The 16,689-nt window shown below is 52.0% G+C and overlaps 1 protein-coding gene across 2 annotated transcripts; it reads left to right on the top strand.

Annotated features, from left to right (window-relative positions):
• The first annotated feature begins 3,816 nt into the window (after positions 1 to 3,816).
• Positions 3,817 to 16,085, top strand: sgf29 (SAGA complex associated factor 29). Of its 2 annotated transcripts, XM_059953350.1 has the most exons (11): positions 3,817 to 3,971; positions 6,939 to 7,174; positions 7,526 to 7,607; positions 10,163 to 10,238; positions 10,484 to 10,556; positions 10,769 to 10,833; positions 13,210 to 13,339; positions 13,670 to 13,816; positions 14,130 to 14,165; positions 15,364 to 15,526; positions 15,865 to 16,085. In XM_059953350.1, exons 3-11 carry the CDS (start codon positions 7,533 to 7,535, stop codon positions 15,979 to 15,981), a joined length of 882 nt encoding a protein of 293 aa, XP_059809333.1. In that variant the 5' UTR covers positions 3,817 to 3,971; positions 6,939 to 7,174; positions 7,526 to 7,532; the 3' UTR covers positions 15,982 to 16,085. The 2 variants fall into 2 exon arrangements, with proteins under 2 accessions (XP_059809333.1, XP_059809334.1); XM_059953351.1 differs by lacking the exons at positions 3,817 to 3,971; positions 6,939 to 7,174 and adding an exon at positions 7,218 to 7,322.
• The last annotated feature ends 604 nt before the right edge of the window (positions 16,086 to 16,689 follow it).

Below are 16,689 nucleotides of genomic sequence, written 5' to 3'. Positions count from 1 at the left end.
CTCAGTCTACCGTGGCAATGACTTCTACAGTTTCACCACCCTTGTGCTAAAAAGAATTTCCTCTGATCTCTCCTAGGCAGGGGTTCTGAGAGTTTCAGACGGGCTGATCTCTCCTATGCAGGGGTTCTGAGAGTTTCAGACGGGCTGATCTCTCCTAGGCAGGGGTTCTGAGAGTTTCAGACGGGCTGATCTCTCCTAGGCAGGGGTTCTGAGAGTTTCAGATGGGCTGATCTCTCCTAGGCAGGGGTTCTGAGAGTTTCAGATGGGCTGCAGTCTCCTAGGCAGGGGTTCTGAGAGTTTCAGACGGGCCGATCTCTCCTAGGCAGGGGTTCTGAGAGTTTCAGACGGGCCGATCTCTCCTAGGCAGGGGTTCTGAGAGTTTCAGACAGGCTGATCTCTCCTAGGCAGGGGTTCTGAGAGTTTCAGACGGGCTGATCTCTCCTAGGCAGGGGTCCTGAGAGTTTCAGACGGGCTGATCTCTCCTAGGCAGGGGTCCTGAGAGTTTCAGACGGGCTGATCTCTCCTAGGCAGGGGTTCTGAGAGTTTCAGACGGGCCGATCTCTCCTAGGCAGGGGTTCTGAGAGTTTCAGACGGGCTGATCTCTCCTAGGCAGGGGTTCTGAGAGTTTCAGACGGGCTGATCTCTCCTAGGCAGGGGTTCTGAGAGTTTCAGACGGGCTGATCTCTCCTAGGCAGGGGTTCTGAGAGTTTCAGACGGCCTGATCTCTCCTAGGCAGGGGTTCTGAGAGTTTCAGACGGGCTGATCTCTCCTAGGCAGGGGTTCTGAGAGTTTCAGACGGGCCGATCTCTCCTAGGCAGGGGTTCTGAGAGTTTCAGACGGGCCGATCTCTCCTAGGCAGGGGTTCTGAGAGTTTCAGACGGGCCGATCTCTCCTAGGCAGGGGTTCTGAGAGTTTCAGACGGTCTGATCTCTCCTAGGCAGGGGTTCTGAGAGTTTCAGACGGGCCGATCTCTCCTAGGCAGGGGTTCTGAGAGTTTCAGACGGGCCGATCTCTCCTAGGCAGGGGTTCTGAGAGTTTCAGACGGGCCGATCTCTCCTAGGCAGGGGTTCTGAGAGTTTCAGACGGGCCGATCTCTCCTAGGCAGGGGTTCTGAGAGTTTCAGACGGGCTGATCTCTCCTAGGCAGGGGTTCTGAGAGTTTCAGACGGGCTGGTCTCTCCTAGGCAGGGGTTCTGAGAGTTTCAGACGGGCTGATCTCTCCTAGGCAGGGGTTCTGAGAGTTTCAGACGGGCTGATCTCTCCTAGGCAGGGGTTCTGAGAGTTTCAGATGGGCTGCAGTCTCCTAGGCAGGGGTTCTGAGAGTTTCAGACGGGCTGATCTCTCCTAGGCAGGGGTTCTGAGAGTTTCAGACGGGCTGATCTCTCCTAGGCAGGGGTTCTGAGAGTTTCAGATGGGCTGCAGTCTCCTAGGCAGGAGTTCTGAGAGTTTCAGACGGGCTGATCTCTCCTAGGCAGGGGTTCTGAGAGTTTCAGACGGGCTGATCTCTCCTAGGCAGGGGTTCTGAGAGTTTCAGACGGGCCGATCTCTCCTAGGCAGGGGTTCTGAGAGTTTCAGACGGGCCGATCTCTCCTAGGCAGGGGTTCTGAGAGTTTCAGACGGGCCGATCTCTCCTAGGCAGGGGTTCTGAGAGTTTCAGACGGGCTGATCTCTCCTAGGCAGGGGTTCTGAGAGTTTCAGACGGGCTGATCTCTCCTAGGCAGGGGTTCTGAGAGTTTCAGACGGGCTGATCTCTCCTAGGCAGGGGTTCTGAGAGTTTCAGACGGGCTGATCTCTCCTAGGCAGGGGTTCTGAGAGTTTCAGACGGGCTGATCTCTCCTAGGCAGGGGTTCTGAGAGTTTCAGACGGGCTGATCTCTCCTAGGCAGGGGTTCTGAGAGTTTCAGACGGGCTGATCTCTCCTAGGCAGGGGTTCTGAGAGTTTCAGACGGGCTGATCTCTCCTAGGCAGGGGTTCTGAGAGTTTCAGACGGGCTGATCTCTCCTAGGCAGGGGTTCTGAGAGTCCTGTTCTAGGTCCTGTGAAGGGTCTCGGCCCAAAACGCCGACTGCTCTTTCCCTGCTAGACCTGCTGAGTTCCTTCAGCATTTTGTTTGTGTTGCTCCACCCGCCCCTCTGAATAAAAACTCGAGATAAATCTCAATGACACAGCTCTTAGAAAGTTACCGTAGTCGTCTTCATCTAGGTTGTAGTAATCGTATTTATCGTAGTATTCCTGTTCGAAGGTGCTGCCTCCGGAGTCCCGGGCTTTGGCGCAGTCAGCCATCCAGGTACAGACAGAGAAACGCACAAACAGATCGCCAATCGAGCTTTGCGAGCAATCTTTGCACGAAGCTTGTTTACGGAGGGTTGCATCAGCCAGGTCTGGCTGCCAGCAGGCAGGGCCCAATGAGTCGGGAGGGAGCGTTCGCAGGGACGTCACGTTTACCACATCTCACCATGAGACGGGGTCTAGTGGAGGGGCGGACTCAGCTGTATTCTCTATTCTTTGTACACGGGACAAAGACAGAGGAAAAAGGAATGTGCCCATGTATGTGTGGTGAGTGAGTGAGTGAGAGAGAGAGAGAGAGAGAGAGAGAGAGAGAGAGAGATACAGGTACCTGTAGTGTGTGTGTGTGTGTGTGTGTGTGTGTGTGTGTGTGTGTGTGTGTGTGTACACCAGCCCAGAATGAACCTTCCATTCGTCCCGCAATCTCTTTGAGCTCCTGCCGTCGGGCAGAAGATGCCGCTGTACACGGACAAGGACCGTTAGGCTGGGTAACAGCTTCCCCGGGTTCTGCGTAACAAACAGGCCGTGAGACTTCTCGACAGCTTGCCTTGTAAACGTTTCCTATGACAGCAGCAGTAGCATTGTAATGCTGTGCATTTCACTGTGCACTTTTTGTCACCTTGTACATCTACGGGCCATGTTTTATTGTTGTGTTAAGATTATTTTAAGTGATGTAAGTGTTTCGCACCTGGGTTCCAGAGGAACGTTGTTTCACTTCGTTGTGCACATGTGTACCGTTAAATGACAATAAAGCTGAACTGGAAACTGCAGTCACAGTCTCCTCACACAGAGCCAATGCCCGCCGTTCTCTGTACTCCCGGCTAGGTTAATCATTGCTGGGAGTCCGTGTGTCAAACCTCACCGAGAAGGAAGAGAGTACTGTACACCGATCTCCGTGAACCACCCTCCCCTGCCCATATCCATCACTACCCTCGCTGTCACTGTGACCTCCTCTTCCTCTGTGACCCCTTCCTTCCTCGTCCGTGTCACCGCTCTCCTCTACACCTCCCGTCTCTGTCACCCTCACTCCCCTACACCCCTCCCCGTCTCCACCAACCCTCACTCCCCTACACCCCTCCTTGTCTCCGCCAACCCTCACTCCCTTACACCCCTCCCCGTCTCCATCACCCCTCACTCCCCTACACCCCTCCTTGTCTCCGCCAACCCTCACTCCCTTACACCCCTCCCCGTCTCCATCACCCCTCCTTCCCTTACATCCCTCCCCGTTTCCACCAACCCTCACTCCCCTACACCCCTCCTTGTCTCCGCCAACCCTCACTCCCTTACACCCCTCCCCGTCTCCATCACCCCTCCTTCCCTTACATCCCTCCCCGTTTCCTTCATCCTCCTTCCCCTACATCCCCTCCCCGTCTCCCTCACTCCTCCTTCCCCTACATACCCTCACCATCTCCCTCACCCCTCCTTCCCCTACATACCCTCCCCATCTCCCTCACCCCTCCTTCTCCTACATCCCCTCCCCATCTCCCTCACCCCTCCTTCCCCTACATACCCTCCCCATCTCTCTCACCCCTCCTTCTCCTACATCCCCTCCCCGTCTCCCTCACCCCTCCTTCCCCTACATACCCTCCCCGTCTCCATCACCCCTCCTTCCCTTACATCCCTCCCGGAAGGTCGGAAGTGATAACGAGATGCTGCTGGTACCGCCGAGGGACTGAAAAAGTACAGAGGTGATGATTATGTCATGTTTATATCTTAAAGGGGAGTGTATGTGTGTGTGTGTGTGTGTGTCTGTGTGTGTGTGTGTGTCAGTGTGTGTGTGTGTGTGTGTCTGTGTGTGTGTATGTGTGTGTCTGTGTGTGTGTGTGTATGTGTGTGTCTCTGTGTGTGTGTGTGTGTCTGTGTGTGTGTGTGTGTGTGTCTCTGTGTGTCTGTGTGTGTGTATGTGTGTGTCTGTGTGTGTGTGTGTATGTGTGTGTCTCTGTGTGTGTGTGTGTGTGTGAGTGTGTGTGTGTGTCAGTGTGTGTGTGTGAGTGTGTGTGTGTGTGTGTGTGTGTGTCAGTGTGTGTGTGTGTCAGTGTGTGTGTGAGAGTGTGTGTGTGTGTCAGTGTGTGTGTGTGTCAGTGTGTGTGTGTGTCAGTGTGTGTGTGTGTGTGAGAGTGTGTGTGTGTGTCAGTGTGTGTGTGAGTGTGTATGTGTCAGTGTGTGTGTGTCTCAGTGTTTGTGTGTCAGTGTGTGTCAGTGTGTGTGTGTGTGTCTGTGTGTGTGTGTGTGTGTGTGTGTGAGTGTGTCAGTGTGTGTGTGTGTCTGTGTGTGTGTCAGTGTGTGTGTGTGTGTCTGTGTGTGTGTGTCAGTGTGTGTGTGTCTGTGTGTGTCAGTGTGTGTGTGTGTGAGTGTGTGTGTCTGTGTGTGTGTGTCAGTGTGTGTGTGTCGTGTGTGTGTGTGTCAGTGTGTCAGTGTGTGTGTGTGTGTCTGTGTGTGTGTGTCAGTGTGTGTGTGTGTGTGTCAGTGTGTGTGTGTCAGTGTGTGTGTGTGTGTCAGTGTGTGTGTGTGTCTGTGTGTGTGTGTCAGTGTGTGTGGGTGCATGTGTGTCAGTGTGTGTGTGTCAGTGTGTGTGTGAGTGTGTGTCAGTGTGTGTGTGTGTGTCAGTGTGTGTGTGTCAGTGTGTGTGTGTGTCAGTGTGTGTGTGTGTGTCAGTGTGTGTGTGTCAGAGTGTGTCAGTGTGTGTGTCTGTGTGTGTGTCAGTGTGTGTGTGTGTCAGTGTGTGTGTCAGTGTGTGTCTGTGTGTGTCAGTGTGTGTGTCTGTGTGTGTGTGTCAGTGTGTGTGTGTGTCAGTGTGTGTGTGTCAGTGTGTGTGTGTCTGTGTGTGTGTGTCAGTGTGTGTGTATGTGTGAGTGTGTGTGTGTCAGTGTGTGTGTCTGTGTGTGTGTGTCAGTGTGTGTGTGTGTCAGTGTGTGTGTCAGTGTGTGTCTGTGTGTGTCAGTGTGTGTGTCTGTGTGTGTGTGTCAGTGTGTGTGTGTCAGTGTGTGTGTGTCAGTGTGTGTGTGTCTGTGTGTGTACGTGTGAGTGTGTGTGTGTCAGTGTGTGTGTCTGTGTGTGTGTCAGTGTGTGTGTGTCAGTGTGTGTGTGTGTCAGTGTGTGTGTGTCAGTGTGTGTCTGTGTGTGTGTGTGTGTCAGTGTGTGTGTCTGTGTGTGTGTCAGTGTGTGTGTATGTGTGAGTGTGTGTGTGTCAGTGTGTGTGTATGTGTAAGTGTGTGTGTGTGTCAGTGTGTGTGTGTGAGTGTGTGTGTGTGTGTCAGTGTGTGTGTGTCAGTGTGTGTGTGTGTGTGAGTGTGTGTGTGTCAGTGTGTGTGTGTGTGTCAGTGTGTGTGTGTGTGTGTCAGTGTGTGTGTCAGTGTGTGTGTGTCAGTGTGTGTGTGTGTGTGTGTCAGTGTGTGTGTGTGTGTGTCAGTGTGTGTGTGTGTGTCAGTGTGTGTGTGTGTCAGTGTATGTGTGTGTCAGTGTGTGTGTGTCAGTCTGTGTGTGTGGGGGGGGGGGGGTGGCCGGGTGGTCCCGAGATCAGAAAACAGGCGGCGTGAGTTTGTCGGATTCCTCGGGTCAGCAGAGATCGGCTCGTTTGGAGAATGATAAGTATTATTTTGATTTGTGTGTTTCCCCATTTGTATTCTATGTGCTTCCAGCGGTTGAATACACGTGAAGTGCTTTCTTTTGTTTGCGAATACCCTGAGCTGAACAAGGAAACAACACTTGAAATTTAAAATATTTCTTCATCACACTTCTCCCTTGCCTCCATGGAACTCCTCCCTCCCCGTCACAGTAATTTTGTCCCTCCCAGTTGTGTGGCCGCTCTCCGTCTCCATCACCTCCTGCTCCACAAGACTCGCCGTCTCTGTGATCACCCCACAGCTCTCTCCATCTCTGACACCCCTCCCCAATTCTGTGATCCTCTCGGTCCGCTATACCCCCCTCCGTCTCCACAACCCCCACCTTCCACTACACCGCACCCGTTACCCTCTCCCTCCCCTACACCGTCCCCATCTCATTTTACCCTCTCTCCTACACCGACCCCGTCTCGTTACGCCATCTTTCCTACACCCGTCTCCGTTACCCCCTCCCTCCACTACACCGTCCCCATCTCGTTACGCCATCTCTCCTACACCTCTCTCCGTTACCCTTCCTTCCCCTACACTGTTCCCATCTCGTTATCCCCTCTCCCCTACACCCGTCCCCGTCACATCCCCCTTTCCATTTTCGGACCCCCTGCGAATATTTGATCTGAATTGAATTGACTTTATTACTTTCATCCTTCATATATGTGAAGAGTAAAAATCATTACGTCACGTCTCCGTCTACATGTGTAATTTATAGTAATTTGTAATAAATAGTATCTACCTCAGGATAGTCAATATAACATAGAAATGCAGTTGTATCAGCATGAATTAATCAGTCTGACGGCCTGGTGGAAGAAGCTGTCGCGGAGCCGGGTGGTAGCAGCTGGAACAGTTTGAGGTTGGGGTGACTCGGGTCCCCAATGACCCTTCGGGCCCTTTTTACACACCTGTCTCTGCAAGTGTCCTGAATAGTGAGAAGTTCACAAGTACGGATGTCCGAGCACAGGTTTATGGCGGAGGGTTTGTATGTAATACAAAGATCCCCGTGCTCAGTTGCTGGATTTCTGTTCGATTTGTTCCGCTCAGGACTTGCTTCGCCAATTGGGGATGAGCCCGATCGCGGTTGGTCCACCGGCGGACGCCGTCCAACGTGTAGGCCGGTCGCCGCCGTCTGATTGACAGGCATCCTCACCAATCACAATCACGCCTGCGCCCGGCCGACGATTGATGGGTGGAGCCTGGATGAGAGCGGCGCATGCGCGCTAATCCAGGACTGAGGGCCGACTTGATTGGAGCGGGTGTTCGGCCGGCATCGGGATCAGGTAGCTGCATTCGTCCGGAGTACAGCACCCTAGGGTGCATTACATCTAAAGATCCCACCCCGGCGTGTATTAGAGTCGCGTATGCTTCCGTATGTCGTGTACGGCTCCTCTTCCCTAGAGGCATTTGATCGGAGAATCTCAAACCTAGGTGCATGTTTTGGGGATCATGGGTGCGTTCAAGACCTGGCGATCCCACCCTTGGGTGCATTAATTCCGGGTACCACGCTGGGGGTGAGACCGAGGGGGTGGTGGCGCAAGGGTTAAAAGGACGGGGCTGGGGGCGGGTGTTCAGAGGTCAAGGAGGTGGGGTCGACCCTGGTTTTTAATAGTTCTCTCCCCCCCACCCCACAGACCCCACATGGCTCTCGTATCCGCAGACACACGGATTTCCGAACTCCTGACCGACCTCCACCAGCTCATCAGACAGACGCAGGTAAGTAGTAACTGGAACACAGGAGTAGCGTGCATTTATTATTATCAGAGTAAGTCACCATGTATGCCTTGGGATTCATCTCCTTGCGGGAATTTACAGGGAAATATAACAGCATTTAGGAAAATAAAGAAGATGACAAACAATGTAAAAAGACAAACTGTGCAAATTTGAAAAGTAAATGTCAATAAATAACACTGGGAACATGAGTCCTTTAAAGCAAATCCGTAGGTTGCGGAATCGCGTCGGAGTTGTGGTGAGTGAAGTTATCCACGCTGGGCCTGGAAACTGGTGGTTGAGGGCATTAACTGTTCCTGAACCTGGTAGTGTGGGATCTCAGGATTCTGTATCTCCTGCCCGATGTGACGAGAGCGTGGCCTGGATGGTGGGAATCCTTGATGATGGGTGCTGCTTTCCTGGGGCAGTGCTCCGTGTAGACGTGTTAATGGTGGGGAGAGCCTTGCCTGTAATGGGGGTGGGGATGGGCTGTATTCACCAGTTTCTGTTCCTGGGCGTCAGTGCGATACTCTCTGCTGTGCACCTATAGAAGCTTGTCAAAAGTTCTAGATGACATGCCAAATCTATGCAAACTTCTAAGAAAGTAGAATCTTTCATGCCTTCTTTGTGATGGCATCAGGTTGATCCTCAGGAATGATGACACCAAGGACTTTAAAGTTACTGACCCTCTCCAATTCAGATCTCCTGATGAGGACTGGCCCATGGACATCTGCCTTGGCTTCACCCTCCTGGAGGACAGTCAGACTGAAATCACAGGGTTGTGGAGTTTGTGATTGTTCCTCCGCATTTCGTCGGTCAAAGCGAGCATGAAGGCAATTGAGCCAATCACAGCACATGTGTCGTGTGGCTTCACTTTGTGGGAGGTGATAGCACTCAAACCCTGCTTTAACTGTTAAGCAGCCTGGTCCAGAATTGACACTTTGCACGTGTGATGGCTTTCTGGGGTCTGTTTGGGCTTCTTGTTCTTTTCATGGTCACCAGACTTGAACACAACCAATCTAGCAGTTAGCAGATTGCGGATCGCTTGGTGCATCCTGAGCTTCTGGTTAGGGAAGACTGAATGGTTTGGGGTGATGCACTTGCCCAAGACTGTGGTTATAAAGTCTGGGACAACAGGACGAGTCCATGAACACAACCCAGTCCACCAATTGGATGCAATCTCTAGTCACGCCTCTGCCTCCCACAACTTCCTCTAAGTGGTTCTTACCTCTTGTGCCTTGCCCTGTCTCTGCCTGTATGCAGATTTCCTGAAATGCAGTCCTGATGGTAGTTTAGCTGATGTACTGATGGTAACTGGGCTGCGATCTCTTCAAGCAAGTCTGATTGAAGACCTTGCCAAGGATGTGGAAGGTGTCTGGGTAGGCTGTTTATTGTTTGCTAATGGTGGCTCTCCATACATTGAGTATTTGCTTCAACACCTGCCTGTGGTGGTTTGGGAAATGTGGTCAGGATCGTGGTGTCTCCAGATAATCCACCTCCATGCATGTACAAGTCCCACACAGAGTTGTGGACTAATGGTGGCATCCTGCAGGCAGTTCACAAAACTATTTCTTCTTCCTTTGTAAACTGCTACTAATTTGTGTGTGATTGGAGCGATGATGTGGCTTTGGGCTGACTGAGCAATTTGGTGCTTTTTCTGTCTCTGAGGGAATTCAGTGTGGTTGAAAGTGCAGTGTGTGGCCTAAGGGGGGGGGGGGGTGCGCAAAACCATCAGATTCTTGCCGATCAGGCAAGATTGAAATCAATAAGAATGAGAGCAGCAGGTAAGCAATGATGTTCGGTGCCATCTGCCTCCGTTCAACCGGTCCCCCTCCCCCTCTCCGCTGGAGGAAGATACAGGAGTCTTGGGCAAGATTTGATCTGCGTGGTTTGTGGATTGGACTTGTTTGTAGAGGACTCGACAGTTCATGTTGTCTGTGTTTCTGGTTACTCATTTTTTTATTGCGATTTTGTGCAATTTTGATCGGGGCAGATTGGCTCTCAGCCGGCAGCTAACGGACAGCACAGTGCTCAATTGAACTGAATGTTCCTGGACTGTTTCAAGGACTCTGTGGTTTGATGTTTAATATTCTGTGTGTTATTTGCTCATTTTTTTCCCCATTTGCATGATTTTGTTTTTGCACGTTGGGTGCTTGGTGTTTTTCTCTGAACAGGTTCCATGGTGTCTCTCTGTCCGGGAAGATGAATCTCACAGTTGCATTCTGCTTATGTACTTCAATAATAAATGTACTTTGACTTTAGCACAGCTCAGAACATCATGGAAACAAGCCACTCTTCCTCAAACTCTGTCTACACCTCCAGCTGCCTCAGTGAAGCAGCCAGCAAAATCAAAGCCCCTCCCACCTCAGACATTCTCTCTTCTCCCCTCTCTCATCGGGCAGAAGATACAAAAGCCTGAAAGCTCGTCCCACCAGGCTCACGGACAGTTTCTACTTCTATGCTGTGATAAGATGGATTCTTGACCTCACAATCTACCTCGCACCCTGCTGAATGCCTGCACTGACTCTCCCCTCCCTTCTACCCCCCCCCCCCCACCCCAGGAGGAGAGGTCCCGCAGTGAACACAACCTCGTGAACATTCAGAAAACCCACGAGCGGATGCAAACGGAACAAAAGAGTGAGAGACCCCAGGGATGGGAGGGGAGGGGTGTGTGGGGAGGGGCATTGGGGGTGACGCAGGCGGAAAGTGCAGGGAGGGGCGACGCAGCTGGGGAAGGGCGTAGGGGAGGTAGTGGGCGATGTAGACTGGGAGGGGTGTGGGAGAGGGAAATTGGCAACGCGGGCCGGGAGGGAGGGGTGTCTGTGGGAGGAAGTGTAGTGGGGAGAGGACACTCTCTGACATCAGTCTTCCCTCACCCCCAGTATCCCCGTACTACCGTACCAAGCTCAGGGGTCTCTACACAACAGCCAAAGCCGATGGAGAAGCAGAGTGCAAGTGAGTGAACTCCCAACCATCCCCTCTTCCTGCTTACCCTTCCATCCCCACCCACCTACCCCTTCCAAATCATGTCTAACCTCACAATTCTTCCCCCCCACTGACATCCCCATGCCCTCCTACAACCCTACCTTTCCTCCCCCCCACTCTCGCTTTTTCTCCGTCCCTTCTCCTTCAACCACTCAATCCCTCCACTGTTGTCCCCCCCCTAGCATCCTACGGAAGGCGCTGGACAAAATCGCAGAGATCAAGTCAATCCTGGAGGAACGGCGGATTGGTGAGTGGGGGGGTGCAGAGGGGGAGGGAAGGGAGAGCAAGTTGTTGTTGCCGATTAACTGGACTCTGAAAACTCACGCCCATTGCTCAAACATACTTTATTTTACTTGTGCACAAGGAGAACAGTGTGGCCCGTCACCCTCACTGTTCTGAAGCCTGTGCAGAGAAATGCCATTTTTATACAGAATTGACTTGCAGTTACAGATACTGACTGTATGGCAGACTGGATGTTTGAATTCCTTAATTGCTAGATCAATTGCTGTTTAAAGTCAATAGAAAGTACAAGCTGACAACCGATGATATTTTGAAGTTATTAAAGCAATTGTCCATTAGTTGGTGTGTGTGTTTCACCTCCTTGCGTTATTTTGATTTTCTCTCCGGTAAGCGAATATGCTGGGCAAAGGGAAGCTCTCTTCTTCAAACCTTTCTTGCCTAGCTGTGAGCGTTCTGTCTTAGCCTGGACATCATGTGAAGCCTTGCATTACTGTAACTTCCACAAGATGGCAAGGGTGTGAGGGTAGAGGGGCAGACAGAATTAGCTGCAGGAGAGTTGGGGGAGGATGTTGGGAAGGGAGGGGTGACAGTGGGAGAAAAGGCAGATAGAGGGCAGGCTTTGTACCCCACTCCAGCAGTTCAGCCAGGAGGAACCTCGTTCTGTCCTTCACCCCTACTCTTTCCAACCCCTCCCCACTCCCAGCCACTGATTCCCGCCCCCCCCCCCCCCCACTGTTTGGGATTGTAGAAACATAGATAACCTACAGCACAATGCAGTCCTTTCGGCCCACAGAGTTGTGCTGAATATGTCCTTACCTTGAAATTACCTAGGGTTACCCATAGCCCTCTATTTCACTAAACTCCATGTACCCGTCCAAGACTCTTAAAAGATCTTATCATTTCTGCCTCCACCACCATTGCTGGCAGCCCATTCCACACACTCACCACTCTGTGCAAAAAATTTACCTCTGACATCTCTGTACCTACTTCCAAGCACCTTAAAACTGTGCCCTCTTGTGTTAGCCATTTCAGCCCTGGGGAAAAGCCTCTGATCAATGCCTCTCATCACCTTATACATGTCTATCAGGCCACCTCTCATCCTCCGTCGCTCCAAGGAAAACAGGCCGAGTTCACTCAGCCTATTCTCATAAGGCATGCTCCCCAATCCAGGCAATATCCTTGTAAATCTCCTCTGCACCCTTTCCATGTCTTTCCTGTAGTGAGGCGACCAGGATGGATCATGGGCTGTGGTAGGGCTGGAGGTCATGGTGGGGTGAGTCTACACCGTGGGTCCCAACTGGACGTTGCTGACCCCAGTCCGAGAGTCACACAGCACAGAAAAAAAAATACCCTTTGCCACAACTCATTCAAGTTGAGCCTGTCCCATCTGACTGTGTGTGGCCTGTATTCCTCTAAACCTTTCCTGTCCACTCTCCAAATGTCTTTTAAATGTATTTAATGTTCCTGGCGCAACTTGTTCTGTGTGCAGTCCACCCTCTGGGTGAAAACATTGCCCCGCGGATCCCTATTAAATCTCTCCCCTCTCACCTTAAATCTGTGTCATCTAGTGAATAAAGTCCCAAACTCAGTCCCTCGAGTTCCAGCAATATCTTTGTAAATCTCCTCTGCGCTCTTCCCTGTCTGATTCGTTGGTTGTGTGCCAGGATGTATGATGTGAGCTATCATGGTCTCCCTTTCACCATGATGGTTCTTCGCGTTTTTTTCTGCACAAGTGGTCTGCTGTTGCCACCTTCTGCGGATTGTCCTTACAAGGCGAGTGACCGCAGCCACAATCAATACTCTTCAGAGACTGTGGTTGTGCGACCAGGACTTGGGATGTGCACCCATAGCTTCACGTGACCCTGATTGGGGGCAGGGGGTGCTAAGCAGGTGACCTGCAAGCTAGCGGAGTGAAGGAACATCTTACATCTTCTTTGGTGGAGACATATCTCCACCCCTCTATCTGTGCCTCACAAGGTTTTATACACCTCCAACATCTCCTCCACATTGGAGTTTGTTGAGGGGAGGGATGAACAGGAAATAATAGAGGAGGATGAAGGAGGTGGGGTAGTCTGAGGGAGGGACTGAATGGGGAAGTGTAGAGGGATGGGGTGCTATTGAGGGAGGGACTGGGAAAGGAAGGAGTGGAGGTGTGAAGGGGATGGAGAGGAGATGGGAGAGATGGAGGGTTGAAGGGATAGATGGAGACGGGGAGGTTGGAGGTTTAGAGAGGAGTGGTAAAGGAGTGGGGTTTGGAGCAAGGTTGGGAAGAATGGGGAGGAGAGAAGGGAGTGGAGGGATGGATGGTAGTTGAAGGAGGATGGAAGGGAAAGGTCAGGAACAGAGTGTGACGACTATCTCTCTCTCTCCTCCACCCCGTCAGCGGCAAGGAATGCGGGTCTGTACAATGAAGCAGAGCCCCCTCGGAAGACAATGAGACGGGGTGTGCTGATGACTCTTCTCCAGCAGTCAGCGATGACCCTCCCCCTCTGGATCGGCCGGCCCGGAGACAAGTAGGTACCCCCTCCATTTGTCCTCCTCGAGTACTTTGAAACACAGTGAAATGCATCGTTTTACAACCAACACAACCTAAGGATGTGCTGGGGGTAGCCTGCAAGAGTTGCCACATATCCTGGCGTCAACACAGCAAGCTCACAATGTTCGGCAAACAGAACACAACAAGCAACAAAATTCACCCTAGTCTCCCTCCTACTACCCTGTCTTCGTCACCTCTCCCTCCATCCTCCCCCAATACCTGATGGGCAATGATGGGTATTTACTGAAGAGAAGCTCAAGTCTCTCCTTCCTTTCGCCCCCCCTCCCTCTCCCCTGCCCGCGGACAGACCTCCCCCGCTGTGCGGGGCGATCCCTGCGTCGGGGGATTACGTGGTGAAGCCGGGCGATAAGGTGGCAGCGAGAGTGAAGGGTCTGGACGCCGATGAGCAGTGGATCCTGGCCGAGGCCGTCAGCTATAACCACAGCACCAACAAGTGAGGGGGGACTGGGTCGGAAGAGGGGGGAATGGGATGGAGTGAGAGAAGGTGGGAGGGAGTGATAGAATGTGGAGGTTTGAGGTGGTGGTGAGGAGGGAGGAATGGAAGGGGGGGCAGGAATGTTGATCTGATGGAGAGGTTAGGTGGGAGGGTCTGAGGTGGTGACAGAGGATGAGTTGAGCAGGAAGGTGTGTTGGAAGTGCTGGGGGTGTTGGTGAGTGGGGCTCAATTGAGGTGGGCTGTTTGGGAGAGGGAACGGGTTGCAATCTCTCTCGCCCTCCCTCTGATCTCAGTCCATTTTCACCCACAGGTATGAGGTTGATGACATTGATGAGGAAGGCAAAGAGTGAGTAGGAATTTTTACCTGTTTTGTACCTCCCTTTCCTTCTCTAATCCCTTGCCGTCTCTCTCCCGCTCATGCAGAATTTATAAGTATTCAGCTAGATGGGGCTTCATAATGGATAGTTAACGTGGCTTGTGTATGATAGGTCGCGTCTAACCAACTGTATACAAGGAAAGTTCATTAAGGAAAGGCAGTGGATGTTGTCTGCATGGACTTTAGCCAGAGAGTGGTAGCAGAGGGTGGCTTCTCTGACTGAAAACCTGTTACTGGTATTGTGCTGCAGGGTCCATTGTTGTCTGTCATCCAGATCAATGATTTGAATGATAATGTGGTAAACTGGATCGGCTAATCGGCAGAGATGACACCAGTGAGTAAGACTATCAAAGCTTGAATCAGGATCTGGACCAGCTAGAAAAATGGCAAATGGGATTTAATGCAGACAAGTATTAAGTGTTCCACTTTGGGAAGACAAACCAGGGTAGGTCTTTCACAAGGAATAGCAGGGCACTGAGGACTGCAGTAGAACAAAGGGAGCTGGGAATACAGATCCATAATTCCTTGAGTGCCGTCGTAGGTAGATATGGTCTTAAAAAGAGTCCCTTGTAAATAAGAGCCCTGAGTACAGGAGTTAAAGTTGTACAAGACATTAGTGAGGCTGGATTTGGAGCATTGTGTGCAGTTCTGGTTACCTAGAGGAATGATAGTTAAGATTGAAAGAGTGCAGTGAAGACCTGAGTTATAGGGAAAGGTTGAATAGATTTGACTGATGGGCTGAAGGGTGGGAGGGTCTGAAGACTGAAGAGACACATAGCTCAGCTTGACCTGCAGCGCAGGAGAATGCCGAGAGATCTTCTGGAGGTATACAAAATAATAGTTAAGGTGAATGCATGCAGGCTTTACCCTCTCAAGCTAGCCAAGAGTAGAACTAGAACATCAGGTTGGGATGGACTAGGTGAGCCAAATAGCCTGTGTTTGTGCTGTTGTGCTTAATGACTATCCACCTTTCTCACCATCCCTTCAACTTCCATCGCTCTTTGCCAACTGTCTCCCTCCCGCATCCTCCATCCCCTCCCACCTCATCACCACTCCATCCTCCTTTCCTGAGTGCCCTTTCTTGCTCCTTCCCTTCTCCCTTCCTCCCAGCCCCTCTCCGAGACCCTTTGCTGACACTGACTCTGCCCTGTGTGTTTGACTGCGACAGCCGCCACACGCTGAGCCGAAGGCGGATAATCCCACTGCCGCAGTGGAAGGCGAACCCGGAGACGGACCCAGAAGCCCTCTTCCAGAAGGACCAGTTAGTCCTTGCTCTCTATCCACAGACCACCTGCTTCTATCGAGCTCTCATCCACGCTCCTCCCCAGCGGGTGAGTGCGGGCAGGGTGGGGTCTCTCTGGGACAAAGGATCTGGCTGATCACTACATCTGAGCCTCTTGTCAAACTCGGTCAGATCTCCTGTTCAGCTTCTGCCCTTCCAGAGGGGCTGGGGACACTGGACAGTTTACGGATCTCCCCGAAGGGAGAGGGACCAGACAGTGAACAGAACAACTCCTAGGAGAGAGGGACTGGGAGTCGGCCAACTGCCCACTGTACATTTCCACGTGCTGTAGGTCATGGTGGGGTTTCTGCTGGGGAAGGGTGGGTGAGGTAATACGTAGCCATCAACATACTGATTTCTACCCTTTAATGTCTCCTCTTTCCCCAGCCCCAGGACGATTACTCAGTCCTCTTTGAGGACACCTCCTATGCCGATGGATACTCCCCTCCACTCAACGTGGCCCAGCGTTATGTTGTGGCTTGCAAAGAGACCAAGAAAAAGTGATGGACCTTTAGGCCTTACTGGAAAAGTGTTGACTGGACGGGGGGGAATTGTTGGTGAGGCGCGTGTTCACATCCACTCGTTCGAATAAATGCATTTGGAAATTATTGTGGTCAAGTCCCTGGTCAGGCAGAGCTGTGGTTCTCGCGTGTGTGATGGACCAATGCAGAGGGAGTTTCACTCTGTGTCTGACCCCGGGAGTGTGTGATGGGACGATGTGGAGGGTGCTTCACTCTGTGTCTGATCCTGGGAATGTGTGATGAGACGGTGTGGAGGGAGTTTCACTCTGTGTCTGATCCTGGGAATGTGTGATGAGACGGTGTGGAGGAAGCTTCACTCTGTGTCTGACCCTGGGAGTGTGTGATGGGATGGTGTGGAGGGAGATTCACTCTGTCTGACCCTGGGAGTGTGTGATGGGTCAGTGTGGAGGGAGATTCACTCTGTCTGACCCCGGGAGTGTGTGATGGGACAGTGTGGAGGGAGCTTCACTCTGTGTCTGATCCTGGGAGTGTGTGATGAGACGGTGTGGAGGGAGTTTCACTCTGTGTCTGACCCCGGGAGTGTGTGATGGGACGGTGTGGAGGATTCACTCTGTCTGACCCCGGGTGTGTGTGATGGGACAATGTGGAGGGAGATTCACTATGTCTGACCCCAGGAGTGTGTGATGGGATGGTGTGGAGGAAGCTTCACTCTGTGTCTGACCCTGGGAGT

This window comes from Hypanus sabinus, chromosome 29 (genome assembly GCF_030144855.1).
Source record: "Hypanus sabinus isolate sHypSab1 chromosome 29, sHypSab1.hap1, whole genome shotgun sequence".
NCBI classification, from domain to species: domain Eukaryota; kingdom Metazoa; phylum Chordata; class Chondrichthyes; order Myliobatiformes; family Dasyatidae; genus Hypanus; species Hypanus sabinus.
The sequence above is the reverse complement of the archived record's forward strand: the minus strand, read 5'-3'. Positions and strand labels throughout refer to the sequence as shown.

Excerpts from the sequence above, each read along its gene's own strand:
- sgf29 (XM_059953350.1), top strand. The coding sequence starts at position 7,533 with ATGGCTCTCGTATCCGCAGACACACGGATTTCCGAACTCCTGACCGAC. Across the intron at positions 13,817-14,129 it reads TATAACCACAGCACCAACAA|GTATGAGGTTGATGACATTG; the intron begins GTGAGGGGGGAC and ends TTTCACCCACAG. Across the intron at positions 15,527-15,864 it reads TCCACGCTCCTCCCCAGCGG|CCCCAGGACGATTACTCAGT; the intron begins GTGAGTGCGGGC and ends CTCTTTCCCCAG.